Source organism: Athene noctua, chromosome 4, assembly GCF_965140245.1.
Source record: "Athene noctua chromosome 4, bAthNoc1.hap1.1, whole genome shotgun sequence".
NCBI classification, from domain to species: Eukaryota; Metazoa; Chordata; class Aves; order Strigiformes; family Strigidae; genus Athene; species Athene noctua.
The window spans coordinates 79,211,411-79,231,838 of NC_134040.1; the positions used below are offsets into that span (position 1 = coordinate 79,211,411).

At 39.3% G+C, this 20,428-nt stretch overlaps 1 protein-coding gene across 4 annotated transcripts in view; it reads left to right on the forward strand.

Moving 5' to 3' along the window:
• STOX2 (storkhead box 2) overlaps positions 1-19,663 on the forward strand; it is a 150,406-nt gene extending 130,743 nt beyond the window's left edge. For all 4 annotated transcript variants that reach the window (XM_074905806.1, XM_074905807.1, XM_074905809.1 and 1 more), the window contains exons 3-4: positions 7,052-9,317; positions 13,881-19,663. In XM_074905806.1, the coding sequence (XP_074761907.1) occupies positions 7,052-9,317; positions 13,881-14,076 (2,462 nt within the window). In that variant the 3' untranslated portion in view covers positions 14,077-19,663. The remainder of the gene's footprint in view (positions 1-7,051; positions 9,318-13,880) is intronic.
• Positions 19,664-20,428: the final 765 nt, after the last annotated feature.

A 20,428-nucleotide genomic window follows, 5' to 3' on the forward strand; every position in this document is an offset into this window, starting at 1 on the left:
CTTTTGGCTTCATTAAAAGAGGGAGTTTTGGTGTTCAGTAGTCTGTTTTTCTTCACTTTTCTGCATGGGAATATTGATTAGTCCTGAGATACTACCCAAAAGTAAAAGGAGGATTCTAATCTAACCTTTTCTTTGTTCTTAAACATAGAGAGAACTTAGTTATCTTTAACAGGGCCATTCATGTGAGATACATGTTTGAGGGTTAATTCCTGACTTTATGTAGATATTAAAAATTACTTGAGGTACTAAACTTTATTGGCTTGTTTCTTTTTTCAGACTGGTATCGGAATAAGCTTGCTTGTTATTTTCTCACAAAATAACCTTCCTTATCATCATAGTCTAAAGAGTTTAGGACTTTTTCAGTAGTTATAGAGAACAAAGCATGCATCATAGTCAGAACAGACTTAGTCCACCATGTGGCTTTCAAGCCAGTTGTAAGCTAACTCATAAGAGCTCTGTTGACATCATTCAACCATTTCAGGTGTCATTGTCCAGTATCCATAGAGGTAACTTCATGGAAGTCTGTATCTGTGTAGAGCATTGTCTCTTAAAGAGCAGGTTTTCTACATGCTGCATTGTCTTCCTCCACCTAGGACACGATCTTAAAACTGATGTGGCCTGATGCAAGTAACAGTCCAATGGCAGTGATGTGCCTGCTTCAGGGAGAAGTTATATTTAAACTGAAAGGAGGTTGTCAGCCTGGTTTCCAGGGGTTTTCAGAACCTTCTTGAACGCAGTTCTGGATTTTGCTTCTGTACTGCCCTTGGTTGAAAAAAATATTTAAATGTTTGGGTTTTTTTTTTTTTTGTTTTTAAACTTGATAACTCCATGACTAAAAGGTTTGGAGAGCCATAGATACACATGCTGTGTTCATAAATGTTGGTGTACTGTTCAGAAGATACTCTTGTCTGCATTTGATAGTATTTATTAAATGGTAAAATGAAAATGTCTTGGATTAAAGATACTGTAACATCAAAAAAGGAAACCTATATTAAGAATGTACTCTTGAATATGCTACTTCCCTACTGGCAGTCTGTATCTAGAGTTGGTGAATCATTCAAAATGCATCTTGTAGAGACATCTAAAAGTGTGGCGCAGAGGTTTACTGCTCAGGAGAGCACAACTTTTTCACTTGTGCTTTGTATGATCCTGGGCAAGTTGTTTAACTGTTTTGTGCCTGAGTTTACAATTCTCTGAACAAGATACTCTATTGTCCCTCTTTTATAGCTGTAAAAAGCAGCTAATTAAACATGCTTCAGTAGGAAAACTACTGATGCATCTGCCTCATCTAGGCAGCCTAAGCATAGCTATGTTTTGATGTTTAGAATTTTTTTGCTTATGTTTCAGAGCAAGAGTTACTTAAAACCTTGAAGATTACATGGCTTTTGCTATAGCTGGTACTAAGTTCTGAGATATTTTAAAATATAATTCTGGATTGAGAACTGTGTTCAGAATAAACAATTCTGTCTGACATTTAATATTTGCACTTTGGAAAAAATTACTGCAAGTATAGTTTCTAAATACTGGCTTTCTGTTCCAATTTGTGGTTTTGTTTTTCTTTTTCAAGGGTATTTTTTGGTATGCTTGGCTGGTTTTGTAGACGATGGTGGTAAAAGCTGTAAGGGATAGAAAGCAAAAAAAGCAAAGTTCACAATTATAATTCTAGTTTAATTCATTTTGATGATTTTTGTCCAAAGTCATCTTTTCTATATAGCTATGTACTAGAAGAGTTCCATAGATAGCAAGTATTTTTCCAATTATTTATCAATATTTTAATATGAACATTATTGCATGGTGGAAATGATAATTTATTGGTGGCATCCCTTGGGTTTTCTGAGAGTGTGATTATCAGTTGACTTGGTGTCTTGTGCTGTTCTTCCTGGACAGAACCATACGTCAAAAATAATTCAACAGGCTGGATTATTGTGTAGACTCTGCTCAGAAGCCTGAGGCAAGTTAGTACAGTCTCTTGCTGCCTCTTTTTTTTCTACTGACCACAAACATGTGCATTTCTGAAGTCTGAGATTTAAAAAAAGGAGAGCCTTGTTTTATCTACTTCAATTCCCAAAATATAAAGAAAATTATTTGGAAAAAATAAATAACTTGCCCTTTGTTGTCCAGTTTTTCCCCCTCTCTAGAGAAATGCCTTTCTCTCACAGCCATGACATGTTTAACATAGCAAACATACATGTTCTCCCGGTATATGAGGTTTATAAAAATATGTTGTCCTTTCCAATAAAACAGAACCTATTCTTGTGCTGAATGATATTTTTCACTTGTCTGCCCAAAGTCTCTCATAAATCAGACATGACTTTTTGAGCCCTTGTATTCACTGTGGCTATTTTAAAATATCTGATGTCCTCCCATATTGTGATGGTTTATTTTTCCAAATTAGGTACTGATGCTCTGAGAGAGAGGAGAGCATTTTCATTGTAGCAGCACTTGTCTGCCTGTGTTGTTTGTTTTTTAATGAACAGATGCTTCACTGCGTTTCATGGCGTGTGTAAATTTCCTAAGACCCCAGATGCTATTCTCAAACTGCCTAAGAATAATAAACCTCTTTCCTCAGTGCAGGGTCTTACACTTGCAGTCTAGCCCTCTAGTTTGCTGAGCCATTGTGCAGGCATAAATCTGGGCCATGGCTCTATCTGAAATAAGGTATGCTAATTATTTATAACATCACATAGCAACCACTCCACATCCTTAACTAGTATTTCATGAGCCAATCAGAGTATTTCTTTTATCCCTTGTTAAGCCTTAGCATCAGCTCAGGAGAAAATCATTTTAGCAGATTTAACACCATTTAAATACTACTTCAGATGTATTTTTCATGAATTTATTTTATTGAAAAAGTTTCTAATGATAATGCACATCGTATTTGTGGCTTTTGTTATTTGTCAGGCTTTTAAAAAAGCAAGAGGGCTCCTGCTGCACGTGCTCCCATTATTCTAACTTAAACAATGAGATGTTTGTACAGCACTATTTTATAATTTATTGACTGTGGTTTAAATCCTGTACATTAAATGTAAATCTTTGAAATCCAGTATAAGGAGCTAAGAATATAACCTCTGTTCCTGTGTATGGCAGCCAGACCTTCTTATCTGTATGAACCTGGCTGAAGAAAACATCAAGCCTTAGTCTATGCTGCCTTTAGTGAGGACATTTTTCTTCTGCCCCCCCCCCCCCCGTTTGCCCACATACTTATTAAAATCATTTTAAGGTGTTCAGAATTTCAGTGTAGGAAATATGTGTGTATTGGACTAGGTTGCTTTTGAAGTGAACAGTTTTCTGAAAGCTGGCAAATTCCTCTGATGTTCACCTTTATAACTGTTCACTCTTTAAATATGTGAAATGTATATGTAGCACTTAAAATAAGTGTCTTACATTAACTGAGTTCACTCTAGGTCAGTCGTCTTTGTGAGCAGCAAACAAGACATAATCTTCTGTCTGGAAGCTCAGTGGATGGCATAGTAGACTCTCTTGAGATGCAGAAAATGTACATGTCTGATGATTCAGTGTCCAGACAGTTTCTGCTTTTGAATTATTAAACCACTACATAATCTTAAATAACACCACTGCTGTCATGCAATATTTTAAATGCTAGAGTCTCTAAACTACTGTTTTTTTTCCTCTTGTTCCTATTTAATGGAGGAAGGGAGACCATAAGGAGACTTCTGAATGCAGTGGGGTAGGTTAGGTACAGACATGATGCAGACAGGTTGTTGTAAAGGGAAAAGTCTTGAGAAAGCCAGGAAGTCTGTATTTAAAATAGCAACAATGGGAGCCAGAGTAGTGTCACTGCTTCTGTCTACCATGCAGGAAAGCCTAATTCAAGTTTGGGTCTGTTTCTGCTTTTCTAAGTACCTGAAAGAGATCTGATCAAAACCCACAGCTAGCATTAGCTGGCATGCTGTGCTCCAGAGGTCTGAATCTGCCATTGCCACTGCTGGCTTAGTGAACCACAGGGATGTACTGTATGCTGGGAGTGATAAAAGGAATAGTCTCCAACTCCAGGGAGAAGGCTGACACAATTAACTTTACAGCATCATTGACTGCCCAGGCACACTAATTTTTTTTTTTTTTATTGCTGTTTATCTGCACATTCTTTATTCACAGAACTTAATTAATGTAACTACTGTGCATGCAGGGTTTGGAGACTCATTTACACAACATTGTAGTCATTATGGTTTACTGGGTGAAAAAATACATATCATTATTTTTACCATGTATTTGCAATGCATTTTTGCCTAAAGTTTAATGTAAAACATCAGCAGACCTGTTTCAATCTCTTTCCCAAAGTTTTCTGTGAACTCCCAGGAGAATGTTTTCCTCTCCTTTATTTTTGTTCCCATGTTCTTGAAACAGTATGTTAAGAAAAGTCTTTAAGTAAAGTAAGGATGAAGAACCAAGTTCTTGCGGACAAAGGTAGGTACGTGTTGACGTATTTACATGTAAGCTCTTGAAAGATACAATGGATCAGTCAGGTTGTTTCTGTAGAGGCAGAGAGTTTGGTTGCTGCACAGCAAGTGCATCTCAGTTGGACCGGGATTGGACCCTGCAGCACAGGATGGAGAAGTATGTGAGCTTGAGTTTGGGGTCATCTACTTCTTGTGGTGATGCAAGGCATAACGTAAAAGGGGTGTTGTTACCGAAGCAGACACAGCAGCTCTACTGCGGGAAAGAAGAGGTTAGATGATGACTGCTGGTTGTTATGGAAATTGAAATCTCTTTTCATCTTCCCATGCTTTACTGAAAGCTCATGTGGAAGGCAGCCTGCTCTCCAGTTGCCACTGCCTCACAATCCAGAGGAAGCTTGACATGTTTACTTCAGTCCAGAGAGACTCTGGGCTAGGGAAGGGTAGCCTTTTTGTGCTCCAGCTCTCTGGTTTTCAGTTTTTCCCATCTGTTGCTATTTCTGGCATGTTTGCTCATCCAGCAATTCTGGGCATCTTTGTTGCTCTCAACAGAATTGTCACATAAATTGTGGACACCCACATTTGAGGGAGAAAATGCACATTCCTGATTCTCCATTTCATTTGCATATTATTTCAAATTTTCAGTTATTCTCTCAAATTATATCCTTTCTTTATCTCTTTTACTTCTTGCGTCTGGATTGGCCCCAATCTTTCAGCTCTGTGGACTGTGCATGAAATATATTTACTGCCCCCATGTAATTCTCCGTGGAACCTTCTCTGTTGTAACTGTTTTCACTCATGTGTCCATGTTACTCCTAACACTTTGCTGTTTCCATTGTAAGATTTTTAGTTACAGATATTACTGGATGTGAGCAGTATGGTCATGTCTCTAAATTCAAACAACATTCAAAGCCAGACATAAGAATACTTACTATGTTGCCTGCAACCCAGTAGCAAGGAAGAGGGTGAGTTAAGGAATTAGTACAACTTCTCTGTTTCTTGTTGCTAATCTTTTGATGGAGTTTTGGTCATAGTGCCAGAGCCCTTGCTGTCATCCTCATGTTTGCTAAGACAAGGAGATCGGTGAGCTTGCAGGCCCCAGCCTTTGACATGTGGGAGAAGAGCTGGTGACCAGAGACTATTGTGCTACTGAAGATACTGTGTTTGTGGCAGGTACACCTGGTTGAGATTTTTCCATGAAGTATTTTTTGTAAAAGCATATACTTTGTTGAAATGTTTTTGAATGCATGATGCCGTGGAATTTTTGTTCTTGAAGATAGTCAAGAGTTTGACTTGATAAGGTTCTGACCAACTTCATCTAAGTTGGCCTGGCTATGAGTAGGGGTGTTGACCAGATGACTTCATGAGGTCCCTTTCAACCTAAGTCACTATCTAATTCTATTTTTTTTCTAAATCAGTTTTGTTGAAAATAAAACTAAGAACCAGAGTAAATAATAGTAGCTTTCGTTTAAAATAGACCATCCAAACTTTTGGATGGTTTTACATTCTAAAAATGTAAACCAGGTCAGTACACAGCATTAAATTAAAATTAAAATGCGTTTTAGTTCAACAGAATGTATTGATTGAAGGTAGCTTTTTCCACTGAAAATTTTGAAGGATTTTTATTTCTTATTCAGCATAAACAGGGTTTTTTTAAGTAGCTTGTGAACTATAAACCACCTTTTTCCTTAGCTCTTGATGGAACTTTTTCCTGTGCACAGCATGCTAACTTGGTTATTATACAATAAAGTATTGAAGAGTTGGTCCTGCACCACTGAAGCCGGCAGGAGTAGTGGAAAGGACTAGGCTCACAATGCCAAGTCTACCATGTGGCTAATGTAGCATTGGTGCAGGTTGTTGTCCCTTTATATTTGTCCCTCTCTTGGTATGTGATACATGCACTTAAGCAGTGTCCCTCACATTTCACACGAAGGGCAAGGAACTCTGAGAAGCAAATTTTTAGGAGCCAAATCTATAACTTCCAGCATAGTGGAAAAGTCTGTTTGGGTAAGATGTACTGTGTTATTCAAAGCGTGTTGTTTTTGGAGCAGCTGATATAGTTGAAACATGTTTTAATGGGAGAGCAAGTCAGTTCAATCAAGTTTGTGATAAGGGGGCAGTTGCGGAGTATGAGTTGTTTTTTTTCTCTGTAGTACTCTTCCGTCAAAAAACAACTTAGGCATACAAATAACCACTGTTTTATACATAACTGGGCATTATAATAAATAGTTCTGGTGAACTGGGATATAAATATTTAGTTGGAAGAAGAATAAAAGCTAAACGTTTCCCCTGATACCCTTTGATTTCCAGTGATTCCATCTTGTAGCTTAAGGTCACCTGTGCAATGGAAATGACTAGAAGTTCTCTCTCTTTTTTTTTTTTTTTTTTAAATACTCCATTAATGGCCTCCTTTCTATTTAATTAATATTTGATGTGTCTGAAGTGTAGGAGATAAGTGGAAACACAAACAAGACACAGACAAGAGAACGCTTAACAGAATGCTTCACTGAAGTTGGTTGTTCAGCATAGACCGGTTTGCACATTGGAAAAAACAGCTTTTTGTTGGGGAGTGGGGAGCCAGAAAGTCCTGCATGATTTTTATGCACTCCCTGATATGTTTTTACTGTCGTTTCTAGGAGTTCCAACACCCAGTCCAGAAATCCTTCGACATACCTTGAATATGCTTGTGCGGGAGAGGAAAATATACCCAACTCCGGATGGTTATTTCATTGTAACCCCACAGACTTACTTCATAACACCATCTCTCATAAGAACTAACAGTAAATGGTACCATTTGGATGAGAGGATACCTGACAGGTCTCAATGTACCTCTCCACAACAAGGAACTATAACTCCCTCCACCTCGGGATGCGTCAGGGACCGAACACTACCCAAAAACCACTGCGATTCCTGCCATTGTTGCAGAGAAGACATGCACAGCATGCATGCATCTACTCTGCAGAGGAAATCAGCAAAAGACTGTAAAGACTCATACTGTCCTCCTTCGTTATGTCAGGTCCCACCTACTGAGAAAAGTAAAAGTACTGTCAATTTTTCTTACAAAGCAGAGACACTCACAAAGCCTAAGGATGTAGAAAAGCAGTCGAAGAAATTTGGACTCAAATTATTCCGATTAAGTTTTAAGAAGGACAAGACAAAACAGTTGGCAAATTTCTCTGCCCAGTTTCCTCCAGAGGAGTGGCCGCTAAGGGACGAGGACACCCCTACCACTATACCTAGAGAGGTAGAAATGGAGATCATCAGGCGCATTAACCCAGACTTGACTGTGGAAAATGTGATGAGGCACACTGCACTAATGAAGAAACTTGAAGAAGAAAAAGCTCAACGAAGCAAAGCAGGATCTTCAGCTCACCACAGTGGACGAAGTAAAAAGAGCAGGAATCACAGAAAGTCTCATGGGAAATCGAGGTCACACAGCAAGACTCGGGTGTCCAAAGGAGACCCATCAGATGGCTCTCATTTGGATATACCTGCTGAAAGGGAGTATGAGTTCTATGATCCCTTGACTCGATCCCCACGGGAAGGCTGTTTTATAATAGAACACAAGGGAGATAATTTTATAATGCACAGCAATCCTAACATGATTGAATCTCACTTTCCCATGACACCAGAGTGGGACGTGTCTGGTGAGCTGGCCAAAAGAAGAACTGAAATGCCTTTCCCTGAACCTTCCAGGGGAAGCTCCCACTCCAAGGTCCATCGGAGCCACAGCCATACACAGGATAGAAGATCGAGGAATGAGCGGTCCAGTAAGGCTAAAGAAAGGTCTAGGTCCATGGATAACTCCAAGGGACCTCTGGGCTCAGCTACTTTAGGCACACCTGAAGATATAGGTGAAGGCTGTAGCCCAGATGACCAAACAACTAGCCAAACTTACATTGATGATAGTACTTTAAGGCCATCTCAGTCGCTCAGTCATCAAAGGGCTCTGATTTCATCTGCAGGCTACAAAGAGACTTGCATCCCTGAAATTGCTAGTGGCAGCATAGAAACCCCCAGTTCTTGTAGCCTATTGGAACAAAGCAAGCCTACAGAGAATTTGCCATCATATAGCGAGCTCAACTCCTGCACAACAAAATCTGCAGTTGATGACTATTTTCAGTGCAACACATCCAGTGAGACTGTGCTTACCGCTCCATCACCTCTGGGAAAGAATAAAGAGGATCATGATACGCTGACAGGGACAGATGGGCTCAAAAAAATGACTCCTGCAGAAAGACAGACTCAACATATTGCTAGGGAGCCTGGGGTGCACAAAGAGGAGTCCCCAAAGGGCCCAAACAGTGGTTCAGCAGTTGCTGGCCAACCTCCAGAAGTGATTGCAAACGGGCGGCTGGTTCAACACCATAGCGCTGAGTCAAGCAGCCTAGATAAAAGGAAAGAAATATTTAGCAAGGATACACTCTTTAAACCCCTGCACAACACTCTTTCTGTGAATAGTTACCATAAGTCTAGCACACCTCTGCTAAAGCCCCATCAAAAGACCCCCCCTGACACGTTGCCAGTCAGATGTGAGAAACTTGAACAAGCGATAGTAACCTCAGTCACACAAGTCACTCCCGCTTCACAGAGACAGCAAGAGACAACTGGGAACCAGGAGGCCTCCTTCGACTACTACAATGTATCTGATGACGACGACTCAGAGGAAGGAACCAACAAAAATGCTGAGGAAGAAAAGAACAGGGATGATGTTGGTACAATGCAATGGCTCCTAGAGAGAGAAAAGGAGAGAGATCTGCAGCGAAAATTTGAGAAGAATCTTACTCTTCTCACCCCGAAGGAAACAGAAAATAGCAACAACCAGAGAGCCACCCACTCAGCCCGCCTGGACAGCATGGACAGCAGCAGCATTACTGTGGACAGCGGGTTCAACTCTCCACGGTAGGACTGTCACATTCATTGCAGCTTTACAGACTAGAAAGTTCCATTTATAGTAATGTGTGTGTGTGTGTGATATTGGTGACAGGACCTAGGGCCGTACTAAACAATTTCACATGTTTTCAGACTATTTTCCACAGCTCTGGAATCAGCTATTCATATGTGTGGGTTTCCCAACATACCGTAAGCAATCAATGACCACGTGCAGCATTGACTCTGTATTAGTTCATTTTCTGTTTGCTGAAAACCTCCCTGTATCCTTTTTTTTTTCTGTATTAAACTTGTGTTTGCATTTAGAATAGAAGAGATGAGCTTCTGCATACTTCCTCCCCCCCTTCCCTTTCCCTCTAAGATACCATTAACAAGACTAATTGGAAGACTAGACTTGATTAGGTGGAATAATCCTTGGCTCAGTTGAAAAAACATACAAGCAAACAGAAGTGATTTTTTTGGGGGTTGGGCTTTTTTGTTTGTTTTCTTCAAAAATTTTTGAAGTGTATCTGTCACCATTCCAAACTGGTGAGACTGGAACAGCCACGCCCCCCACAAGGCTGAAAGTGCTCAGGATGTTTGAACTTCAGAGGTGACCCAGCACTGCATCAGCAGAGAGAGAGGTGCCTTGCCTAATACACTTGGGAAAAGTTTGCGTGTGGTGGTGCTGGTTAGTCATTTCCATTCCAGGGGTCTCGGACATCATGGAAGTCTCAGTGTGCTAGGAGTCTTGCAGGCATAGGGATGAGAGAGTTGCTGGTGTGTTTCCTGACCTGGAGATTTCAGAGACTCATTTCCAGGTTAAGAATCCTTCACTCAGCCTTCTCCCTTCTCTCTCTAACCTTTGACAGTCCTAGGTCCCTTCTGGAATGGACCTTGGCTGGTTTTGTTTGCCCTGGATAGCAACCCATCAGAGTTCGGAACAGTGACTCTAAGAACACAGAAATCATTTACAGTAGTAGTTCTCTTATAGTGTCTTCCTTGAGCTTAAATTATTTATCGCCTGTGTTTAAAAATAAAACCTCCAAGACTCGATTTGTATTAGGTGAAAGAAAATGGGGGTTTTGGGGGTTTGTGTTGGTTTGTCATTTTTTTTCCCCTGTAAAAGGTGTTCTTATTCCTTAGAATTACATTTTTTTTTAAATCTATAGCAAAGGCTCTCAGAAAGGCATGTGAAGGATTTCCTGCTTCTACACAGGACTAAATTTCATTTTCAGTTAAAGTTATGTCTCTCTGGAATAAATTCCTTTGGATTTGATGGCTACTCCCACTTGATGTTAATGACAAGGCAGCAATTATTGGGCCTGTTGGAGCATGCAGTGATTACTAAACTAGAGCAGGCTTTTAACATATGTGTAATTTTTCTGAGTAAAAAATTTGAAAAATAATCTGAGTAAATTGTACCACTTACACTGAGTCCAGCTTAAAAAAGAAACTTAAGGTTTTGAATTTGATCCTGTTGTTGATTGTTCTGCAGTCTGCAGACGCTTGGCATCCTTCTCACATACAATTGTTGTATGAGGCTATTTGCACTGTTCTTTGTTAAATGTAATCTCTTTTAGTTGAAGTGCTAGACTTGCAGACAGTTTTTGTGGGGGAATATAGGGTGGTGGTTGCTTCTTGCTCAGACTGTCTCACCTCGCAGAGTGCATTTCACCTCCGGGATAGGATGTCAACTGGATAAAAATTGGTTCTTAAGACTACTATTTTGCTAGCTGTATATCAAGCTTGTGTTTCTGGTTAATGCAAAGGCAGACTTTCCTTCCCTAATTATTTACACAAAAGCTAAAATTGCGGTTGATGTTAATCTTAAACTTAGCTAGCAAGAAAAGAGAATATGGCGAGCATACTGGATTTAGTGCTGCTATACCACTTTGTTTAGATCAAAAGGGAAACAGATAAGCAGCTTTTAATAATGATTGTATTCCACACATCCCTTTTTTTAAAAAAAAACTTAATAACAAATGTCTTTTTTTTTTTTTTTTTTTTTTTGGCAAGGCCACATAAAGTAAGCTTTAAAAAAAAAAAAAAAAAAGTAGTCAACATTCCATAAAGTTTTTACGTGTATTTGTTTTGTAATACCAGGACCAGTGTATAGTCTGGATATTTCAAAGGCTTTTTAATGAGTTTTGCTTCAAGATGATTAAATTGGATGATTTTGCTGAGTTTTGGTATAAATCTATAAAAATAAATTGAGCTGAGGATGAATTTAGCCCTTTGGCTTAATTACCACGCTGTTATTACTTTCCTGCCTTATAACAAAAAATGTACTCCACAGCCCTTTTCCAGAAAATACAGAGAAAAACATCCAGCATCCATCTGGTAAGATTCACCTAGATCTGTCAGTGTCCGTTAGCAGATGCCTAGGGAAGAGTATTAGAACAAGATGTGCATGTAGTGATGTTCCTCAGGTATACTCTTCTAGCCTCCACTGAGGTTGTAACTCTCGACTTCATGAGGTGTGGTGGTATCTTTTCATTTCAATTGAAGTGTGCAGTGTTGCTTGGGGAATCAAGATTACCAATTCCACACTGTGAAACAAAAAGTATATTTTTAAAGTGTGGAAAATTGAAAAAGGGGCATTTAAAAAAACCCCATAGGATGTGGTTAGAGATTTGCAGTGGTCATTTGACTTCAAAAGTAATTTGTGTACGAAATTTGTGAACACATCACCATTGGGAAAGCAGTGTCACAGTATTTTGTTCATTGCTTTTATGCAAATTGTATATAGTAAATGTTAGCTGTCAATATTAATTTTATTCCTTTATTTTTATAGCTTATATAATACTGCTGTTCTTTTGTCACCTAGAAGAAGAGCTAATTTTGGCATTACTCTGCATGGAAAATTCTCACTAGTCTTTGTGTATACATGTTGTAATGGTCAGTTTGTAATATCAGAGCTGAAAATGTTTGAAGATCTGGAATTGGTGATCCCATAAAGAATGATACAATTACCGAATAATATCTGGAAAACAAAGGTTGCATCTATTTTCATTAAAAAGCAGAGGGAGAGGGATCAAAAAATGAACAACAGAAGTGCACCATCCTTCATTGCAGCTCTTACTGTGTGCCTCACCCATCATAGCTATTAGGAACTACTGACAATAAGGTGATAATTGGCAGATGATGATCAGTACTATTTCAATCAATTTAAAAGATTTATGCAAGTTTCCTAACAACGTTGATTTTTCAGATTCAGTCAGTTTAAGATGATTTAAATCTGCCCTACAACTAAACAGTGTTTCTTCCTTCCCATGCCACGCACTGACACAGTTCTCCCCTGCCACATCGAAAACTCTATATTCCTACTCTTCCCCTGATGCTAGCACTAATCTTTTTTTTTTTTTTTTTTTTTCTTAGGGCTAGTATTTAACTGAGAGCGGTCCCTGATGTGGCTGGCTGCAAGGCTCAGCATCAGGGAAGCAGCAGGAACATGTGGCAGGGTCAGGTCCACACAAGGCAGGCAAGAGCTGCCCCTTTCAGTAGCAGGTAAATTTAGGTTGGCTTTAAACCGACTATGCAACTCTGTCATTAGTATTTTTGTTTCTAGCTCTTATTCAACAAACCCATTCAGTCCTCTAGATGTCCTCTGTAAACATCTCCATAGCCAGTGGTGATGTCATTTTGCAAAGAAGTAGGAATGTAGGTGAAGGGTACATAACCAGGGGCCACATGGCTATTTGAAAACCCAAACCTCTGTCTGCACATGAACACATTATTTGGAAATCAAAAATTATTAAGAGCGGAAAGAGAACAAAATGAGTAATAGTAGTTCAGAGTAGCCTTAGCGTATTTTGGCTGAGTTTTTTAAAAGCTGTAGACTAAAACACAGGCTCATCTGTGTTTGTATTTAGATGTGTCATTAAAAGGCTTAGTCTTTACAAGTTCTTGGTGTCCTGTCACTGCCATGGATAAACAATACATTAGAACTAAAGGAATGTTGTCCATTTTATGAATACAATAGCAGCACTAGTTGTTCAGGGTGTGATCACAGACCAGGCAGTTAAGATTACTCAGCGTCTTGAAAGTTGCAGTTGTCTCAGCTGCAAAGCTGAATTGAAGCACTGTGTTTAGAAGCATTGTGGGTTTAATGTAAAGTAGCATTTTGAGTTAATATTTTGTGTACAAAGGCACAGGTAGAAGAGGAGAGATAACAGAGGAAGCTGTGTTACATGGTTACTATTCTAGTCAGCAGAGCTGATTTGATGGAGTTACTTTGTGCAAAAAAGCACCAGTCAGGAAATAAAATTAGTATGTTCCACGTGCAAGATGGAAGCTGTTTCCTTGAGTGAAAAATCCAGACGCTTGATACCGGTTCAGTTTACAGTTTGTGTGACAGCTTCAGCTCTGCTTAGTGCTATACCTGTGTTACAGTATGGTGGCTGCTGAGTACCTCTGGAATCTGTTTTGGAGGAACATGTGTATACCGTCAAAATTAGATGGTTCATCGATGTGACATTACATACAAGCACAGGAAGCCTGTTATAAAACACTCTATTCTCCTTTCCTGTCTGGTTGATAGATACATAGGCATGTCATATGTGAGTGTGTATATATATTTCTTTTCCATTCTAGTACTCGTGAGAGCCTGGCATCCAATACTTCAAGTATTGTTGAAAGCAACAGACGTCAGAACCCTGCTCTGAGCCCTGCACATGGTGGCGCAGGCCCAACGTTCAACTTCCGAGCCACTGCAGACCCGCCGGCCGGTGAAGCTGAGAAACTGCAGAAACCTGCTAACTGCCTGCAAGCTTCTGTCACTAGTGTCTGATAGTCATCCTGCCTCGGATCGTCTGTCTCATCCTATACAGCAAAGTTTACGACACTGGGACTGATGTTTACATCTTTGGGGAAAAAATTAAAAAGCATCTCAACCACAGTTTTAGTGTTTACTTAAACTGTGCTGCTATGTAGACTAGGGGCAACAAAGAAATCTTTATTTCAAGGTATTGCTTTTCACATTTGCGGCTCTGTAGCGACAGAATAGCAGTAGGGATAATATGTACACTTTTTGCTTCACTTATTGTAACTGAGCACATATATGAAAGTCTAGACACTGTAAGTGTAATCTGCATTTTCAATGTCCATGCAGTTGCCAACTTCATTTTAAAAAATGCCACAGATGTGTGATGCCCCTGGTCAGAGGCAAAACTCTGCTGCAGAGTTGATCGTTTTTACTTCAAAAACTGAGCCACTGCTGAAAGTAACCAGCCAGGATCACCATGAGGAAAAACAATGCCAAACATGATAAGTGATGACCTCAGCTCTATCTGTGAATTATTAATACTAATCAGTCATTTTCACTGTGCTTTTTTGTGACACAGTTTTGCAAATACCCATTTAAGCGAGTAAAAAGAGGTTGGGGTTTGTTTTGGTTTATTTTTTTCTAAGTATGGAGGGTGGGAAGGGAGGTGGCTTCTCCTTTTGTGTTTCAAAAGTATGAGAGATGTTTACTTACTGAGACTTGCTACTTGACCTTCCATAGTCACAAATGAGGAGGTGAGCCTTTGCGTAGAGGGGGGGAGTGGGGAGGGAAGGGAAAGTTATAACTGTCATGGAGCCAGAGCATGGAGTGACACAAAATATAACAAATGTCTTCAGTATAAATCAAGTATTTAAAAAAGATAATCTAATTCTGGTGTCACTTCTGGTATTGCAACTTGCCATTAATATAGGAATCAGGATAACTAATTTCTTGGAACAAAATTATTCTTTATGATATAAATGACAAGTATGGCCTGAAGAATTGATTTCTTTCTAGTGGAAGGACATAAATCTATTTTACGTAGCTTATTAAATAGAGTGCCTAAATTAGGCTATTAAAAATAGCATACATTGTAGTGATTATCAGAGAACAAAATTTAGAGAATTATAAACTTCTGGCCTTTTTATTCAGTGGATGTTATTTGCAATTTAGCATTTTATGGACATGTCTAGTTTCTAGAAACTAAACGTGTCCACATGGTTGGCAGTAGAAATCTGAATTCTGTAGGTATGGTATATCCTAATTGCTTTCCCCTAAACTGTTACTCCAAAGTAATTAGTACTGTGCTAATTACTGCAGAGTAACTTCTAAGGATAGTTAAACTCCAAGAGTAATTTTTAGGTATAGGGCCACATTCTGCTCTGTTACTCATGCAGCCTGGTAGCACAACAAACTGACTCCAAATTTAACTTTTTTTTTCTTCCCCCCCCCCCCCCCCCCCCCCGAACAGATGAATTGGTGGAAGAATAACAGAGATATTGAAATGTTCAACAGCCCAAATTGTTGCATAGAAAAGGGACATTTACATTGTCTAGCTCTTGTAGTACACAGACAAGAAACCCAACTGTACATACTAAAACCCAGTATGTTCGTCAGGTTCTGGTGACATGTATTGCTCGTACACAAAGTCATTTGAGCTTCACTCATGTTCTCTATTGTCATCAGAAGTCTTTACTGAAGATTCAGCCTTATGTTACACAGTTGGATATAATTAATCTACTTACAAAACAGCTCTCTTAACTCTGGACACAGTCGGTTTCCAGTTCTGTCAAGAACAGCCAGTCAATGCACAGGTCTGTTTTCCTTGGTTTCAGTGTATAATTTCCATTTCATAGGAGCAATAAGACCTTTCAGTGCACATAAAGGAAATTATTGTGCTTTTGGTTGGTTATCAAAGTCACTTGGCCTTTAGCCTTCTGCCTTATCATACCTTCCAAGATGTGTTCTAATTACCATATAATGCTTTGCATGATGCATCTTATTATTCAGTATGTAACTCCAGCCGTACTTATTCCATGCAAACTGTAGAGTCAGAGTTTTTGTGGGGAATTGTCATATACTATGCAGTGGCTGACTGTGATTTTGTTTCTGAGATGAGCTCTGACATCAGTAGTATGTATCAATTCAGTAAATAAAAATGTCGAAACGATAAAATTTACAGTGATGATCTGAAGTACTAACGGCAGTATTAAAATGTGAACAGCAAAAACAAATTTCACCTTTGGGGGAAATACTTGTTTGTCAAACAAATCAGAATTTATGCAGGCAGCTGGTTGTACAGAAGACATAATTCCAACAAAATATGATAGTACATACCTATAAACTGTATAGTATGTTATTTCCTGAAGTTCCCAGAGACCAGCAGACAACCTAAATGTCATATTAATGTTGACATGGCACTGTACCAATATTAATGTGACTCTTGGAATATGGAATGTAAACAGAAGTTTCAAATAGAAACGTTCTAATCTTGAATTTATTTTTTTTTTCTTTTAAAAATCAACAATGGAATATAAGGAAATTCCATCTTGAGGTTCTGGTAACAAAACCACAAGAGTGGAGCTTGAGTGCTTTATGTCACCCTAATCCTTTGATGAAATCATAGCCTTGTATTACATGGTTGCTTATCTATCATTCTTCTAATGTATCAATTTAAGGTTTACAGAGTTAGATTAGGTTGAATCTGTGTTGTGTTCAACTGTAAAGGGTCAACACAAATCTGTCGGCATTTTGCACACTTAATATGTATTATTATAATACAACATGTTACTTTTATGGTAATTTTTTTTACACATATAACTACCTCCATGAATTTGATGAAATGCAGCAACATGAAAAGTGTATTGTACAAAGCAAGGTTAAAAACTTTGAAGCATTAGGTCATGGCGTTCTCTTGTGTGTCAATGCTTGCATATGAAGTCATCATGTTTCCATTGCCACAATTTCCTTCTACAATATTAAAAAATCTGGCTTTCAGATGAGTCACTTAAAGACTTTGACAAGGCTGCATAATTGGGATAAAAGTGAAAGGGAGGCTGAAGCCTTCCATCTTCTCCCCAGTTACTGCTAAAATTTCTGCCTGGTAGAACTTGAAAATGTATTTGTAATTTAGCAAATTAGGAACATCTACAGTCTGTGAAATATGATTGACAGTTTGGGGTTTAACAGAAGACACTCTGGGTATTTTCTTGGCAGCCTTCAAATACTTTGGGCCCTATTCTGCCTCCATCTTTGTCAACATTTCAGGTCGTGGTTTCTCTGAACTGGCAAGGGTGTTAAAACAGCTCTTCCTTTAATGATACACACTCTGTTCTCCAGATTGTGTGCATCTGAAACACTTGCTCCTATAGAAATTACCAACAGCCTTTAATTGACTTTACTGGGAGCAGTATTAGGGTCCCTATTCAAGGTATATGCCTATTGTTCAAAGAACATGGGCGAGATTCCAAGAAAAATGAAGCTGGCATTTGAAAAGTAGCCAGCTGCAACAAGCCACCTTTCAAGAGGGAAGAAAGAAAGATTCTTCCAAAAACAAAAGGAAGAAAGTGGCCGTTGAACTGAAGCAGATCACATTTATATACCAATCCTGATTTATGAGCAGCTCTTTCAGCAAACCTAGTTATCACTATCCTGATGCAAATTGATATACAATCATCAGTTGAGCTAATTTTGCCATTTTAAGTATTTCAGTTAAAAATGATAAGAAATCATTAGCCGTTTGACTCCTTGCACCACTGTAAGATGTCCGTTATATGCGAAACAACGTTCCCTCAACTTGAAAAAGTAAAATGTATTGGAAAACAAGTATTTTAATGAAAACCATGGCATAGGTGCTTGCCAGCAGTAGTCATTTTTAGAAAAGAGAACAAGCAAACCGGTATTCAGGGCCCATCATAAACATGGATAATACTTTGCACTTAAATCACGCCTTTTTGCCTGAGGGCCTTGAAGCACTTGACGCGGTACCCGCTAAGCCTCGCGAGCCTGTGAGGTAGGCAGAGTTCACTGATCCTGCTTCATGTCCAGGCCCATTGGAAAAAATGAAGGGTAAGAGTCTGCAGACTAATTGATTAACCAGTTGCTTTCTTAAAGTTACTGGAATAAGTTTAATAGCTAACCAAAGTGTGCCATGTTTATACTCTGAAGTTACTCTTTTGATGCATTCAGTTTGTTTAAATAAGAGAGAAACTACTTTGTGGTCCTGCAGAGCCTCTTGGATTAGCAGTGCGAAAACCAACCCAAGTTTTCAGTCATATAAGTACTGCTAGCAGTAGTTTTAGAAACAGTTATTTTAATTAAAAATTTGTTTTTCAAATACATTTTGCAGAGCTTTTCCCAACATAATTGCTCAAATGGTTGTGATGAGAAAGCAAATAGCACTCCTAATCTGGTGTCATGCCCACAGTTTACAATTCTCTTTGCTCTTCTGAAGAAAACTGTACAGTATTAGAGAGAAAAGTTCTATTTTTTACGAAATTCTTTTAAAAAAAAAAAGGTATATCTCTAAAATGTTCCCCCCAGCATAAGTAAAGTGCATCATTACTGCATGAGAAGCATGCAGTGGACCCACCGAAAGCCACGCTGGTGCTAGAAGAAAATGGGACTATCACGCTTCTTTTATAGCAGCGCTCTAAACGTTGGTTTCAGTTATGCGGGTGTAAATCTGGCGTAACTCCCCTGATCTCCCGTGGATCCGATGGAGATGGGAATGGGTCGTTAACTCCATTGAAGCTCAGTTCTGAGCTGAGGGTTTCCGTGTTCTTCCCCCCGCCCCGAGACACTAAACGCAGAGAAGGAGCAGAAGGCCACGCGCACGCACCTGGCTCTGGAGGGGCAGCCTGGGTTGAATCCCTGGTGAAACGCACAGCCGGGATGCCTGCGACAGCCACCACGCGTTCCCCACCTCGGAAGGGTGATTTCCGTGCGGTACTCTGCCCTTGTGTGGTGTAGCAGTTAGAGCCGCCCAAAGGATACCCACCCAGAAGTATGAAAGGGCCCTTGGAGTAATTGGCACAGATGTTACTTTTATAGGTGGAGGAGACTTAAGTTTAAAGGGATCACAATTCTGCAGGTAATTTTCTGTGAGTGACTGAATGTGGCTGTTGCATTAGGTTTAAATGAATTAATAAATGCAAGTGGGACTTACTGTATGTTAGAAGGGAGTTTTGCAGCCAAGACTGCCTTGTATAAATGTGTTTGCACTGAAAAAAAAAATTTAAAAATTACTTGGTCTCTGGTTGCTGTAAAGGTCATCCAAGATGGATGTTCTGTTTATATTGTATAGTATTTCATATGAAATAATTGCAGTTCATGAAATGTCTTCCCTAACGTTACTGATTTATAACAGCACATTTGTAACATGGTTTTTATTGTGTCGGTGTACCATATTGTAAATGATGATTACTTGTCATGCTTAGTATAATAATTTAAAGGAAAAAAAAGGACAGGGATTTTTGTAAGTCTATATTTGAAAGTCCCTCCATATGGTAATATTGTGTTCATGTTGTTTATGTAGTGTTGTGTGAAATATCCATTTTGGATTGTGTTACTTTTTAAGATATTAAATAACATTTGGTTATATGTTTTAAGTGGATTCTTTGCACCTATCAGTGGTTTTTAGAGAAAATACTTACATTTCCATTTAACACAATGTTTCTCTCCCTCACTTAGGAAACCTTGCACAACAAACAAGAAATCTTCGAAAAACAAGGGTCGTAACAACTTGCTGTGTTCGTGTAGGCTTCATAAAAGGTCTCTGAGCCATTCTAGTAAGAGCACAAGGGGAGAAAATTCACTGATTTTGAAACATCCTGGTTTGGACTGGACGTGAAGGTGATGGGTGCAAGGGGCAGTGTGATCCCTACTGAAAGTGTGAGCGCCCAGCTGAGATGCACCCGAGCTCCAGGAAATGAGAAGTCCATTAGGGCATCCTGATGCCAAGAGCAACAGGTGTCGGGTCCCTTTTTTCCTCTCCATCCTCACAAGCCAAGGGAGGACCTGGTGCACACACCCAAGAGAAAGGGCTCTAGCAAGGAGGGTTTTTTCACATTCTCAAAAATACTTGCGGGTTTTTTTCCATACTGTGACAGCAGCTGATTGGAAGGGTCTAAGTGGACAGTATAACATGCAGGTGCCATTTTCTTGCCCTCTCCCACCACCTGGAAGAAGGTTTTGAAGAGGTTTAGGCTCCAGAAGCTTTGCCAGAGTTTTGCTTTGAGAACTGCTGTTTGCCAAGGTTGGCTATGAGTATTCACAAGATAAAAACCAAAGCAGTGTCTATTGGAAGTAGGTGCTGTCATAAGCACCTTGGCTTGTCACCTGTTAGTAGCACATGCTACTGCCATGCTATATGTTTCCT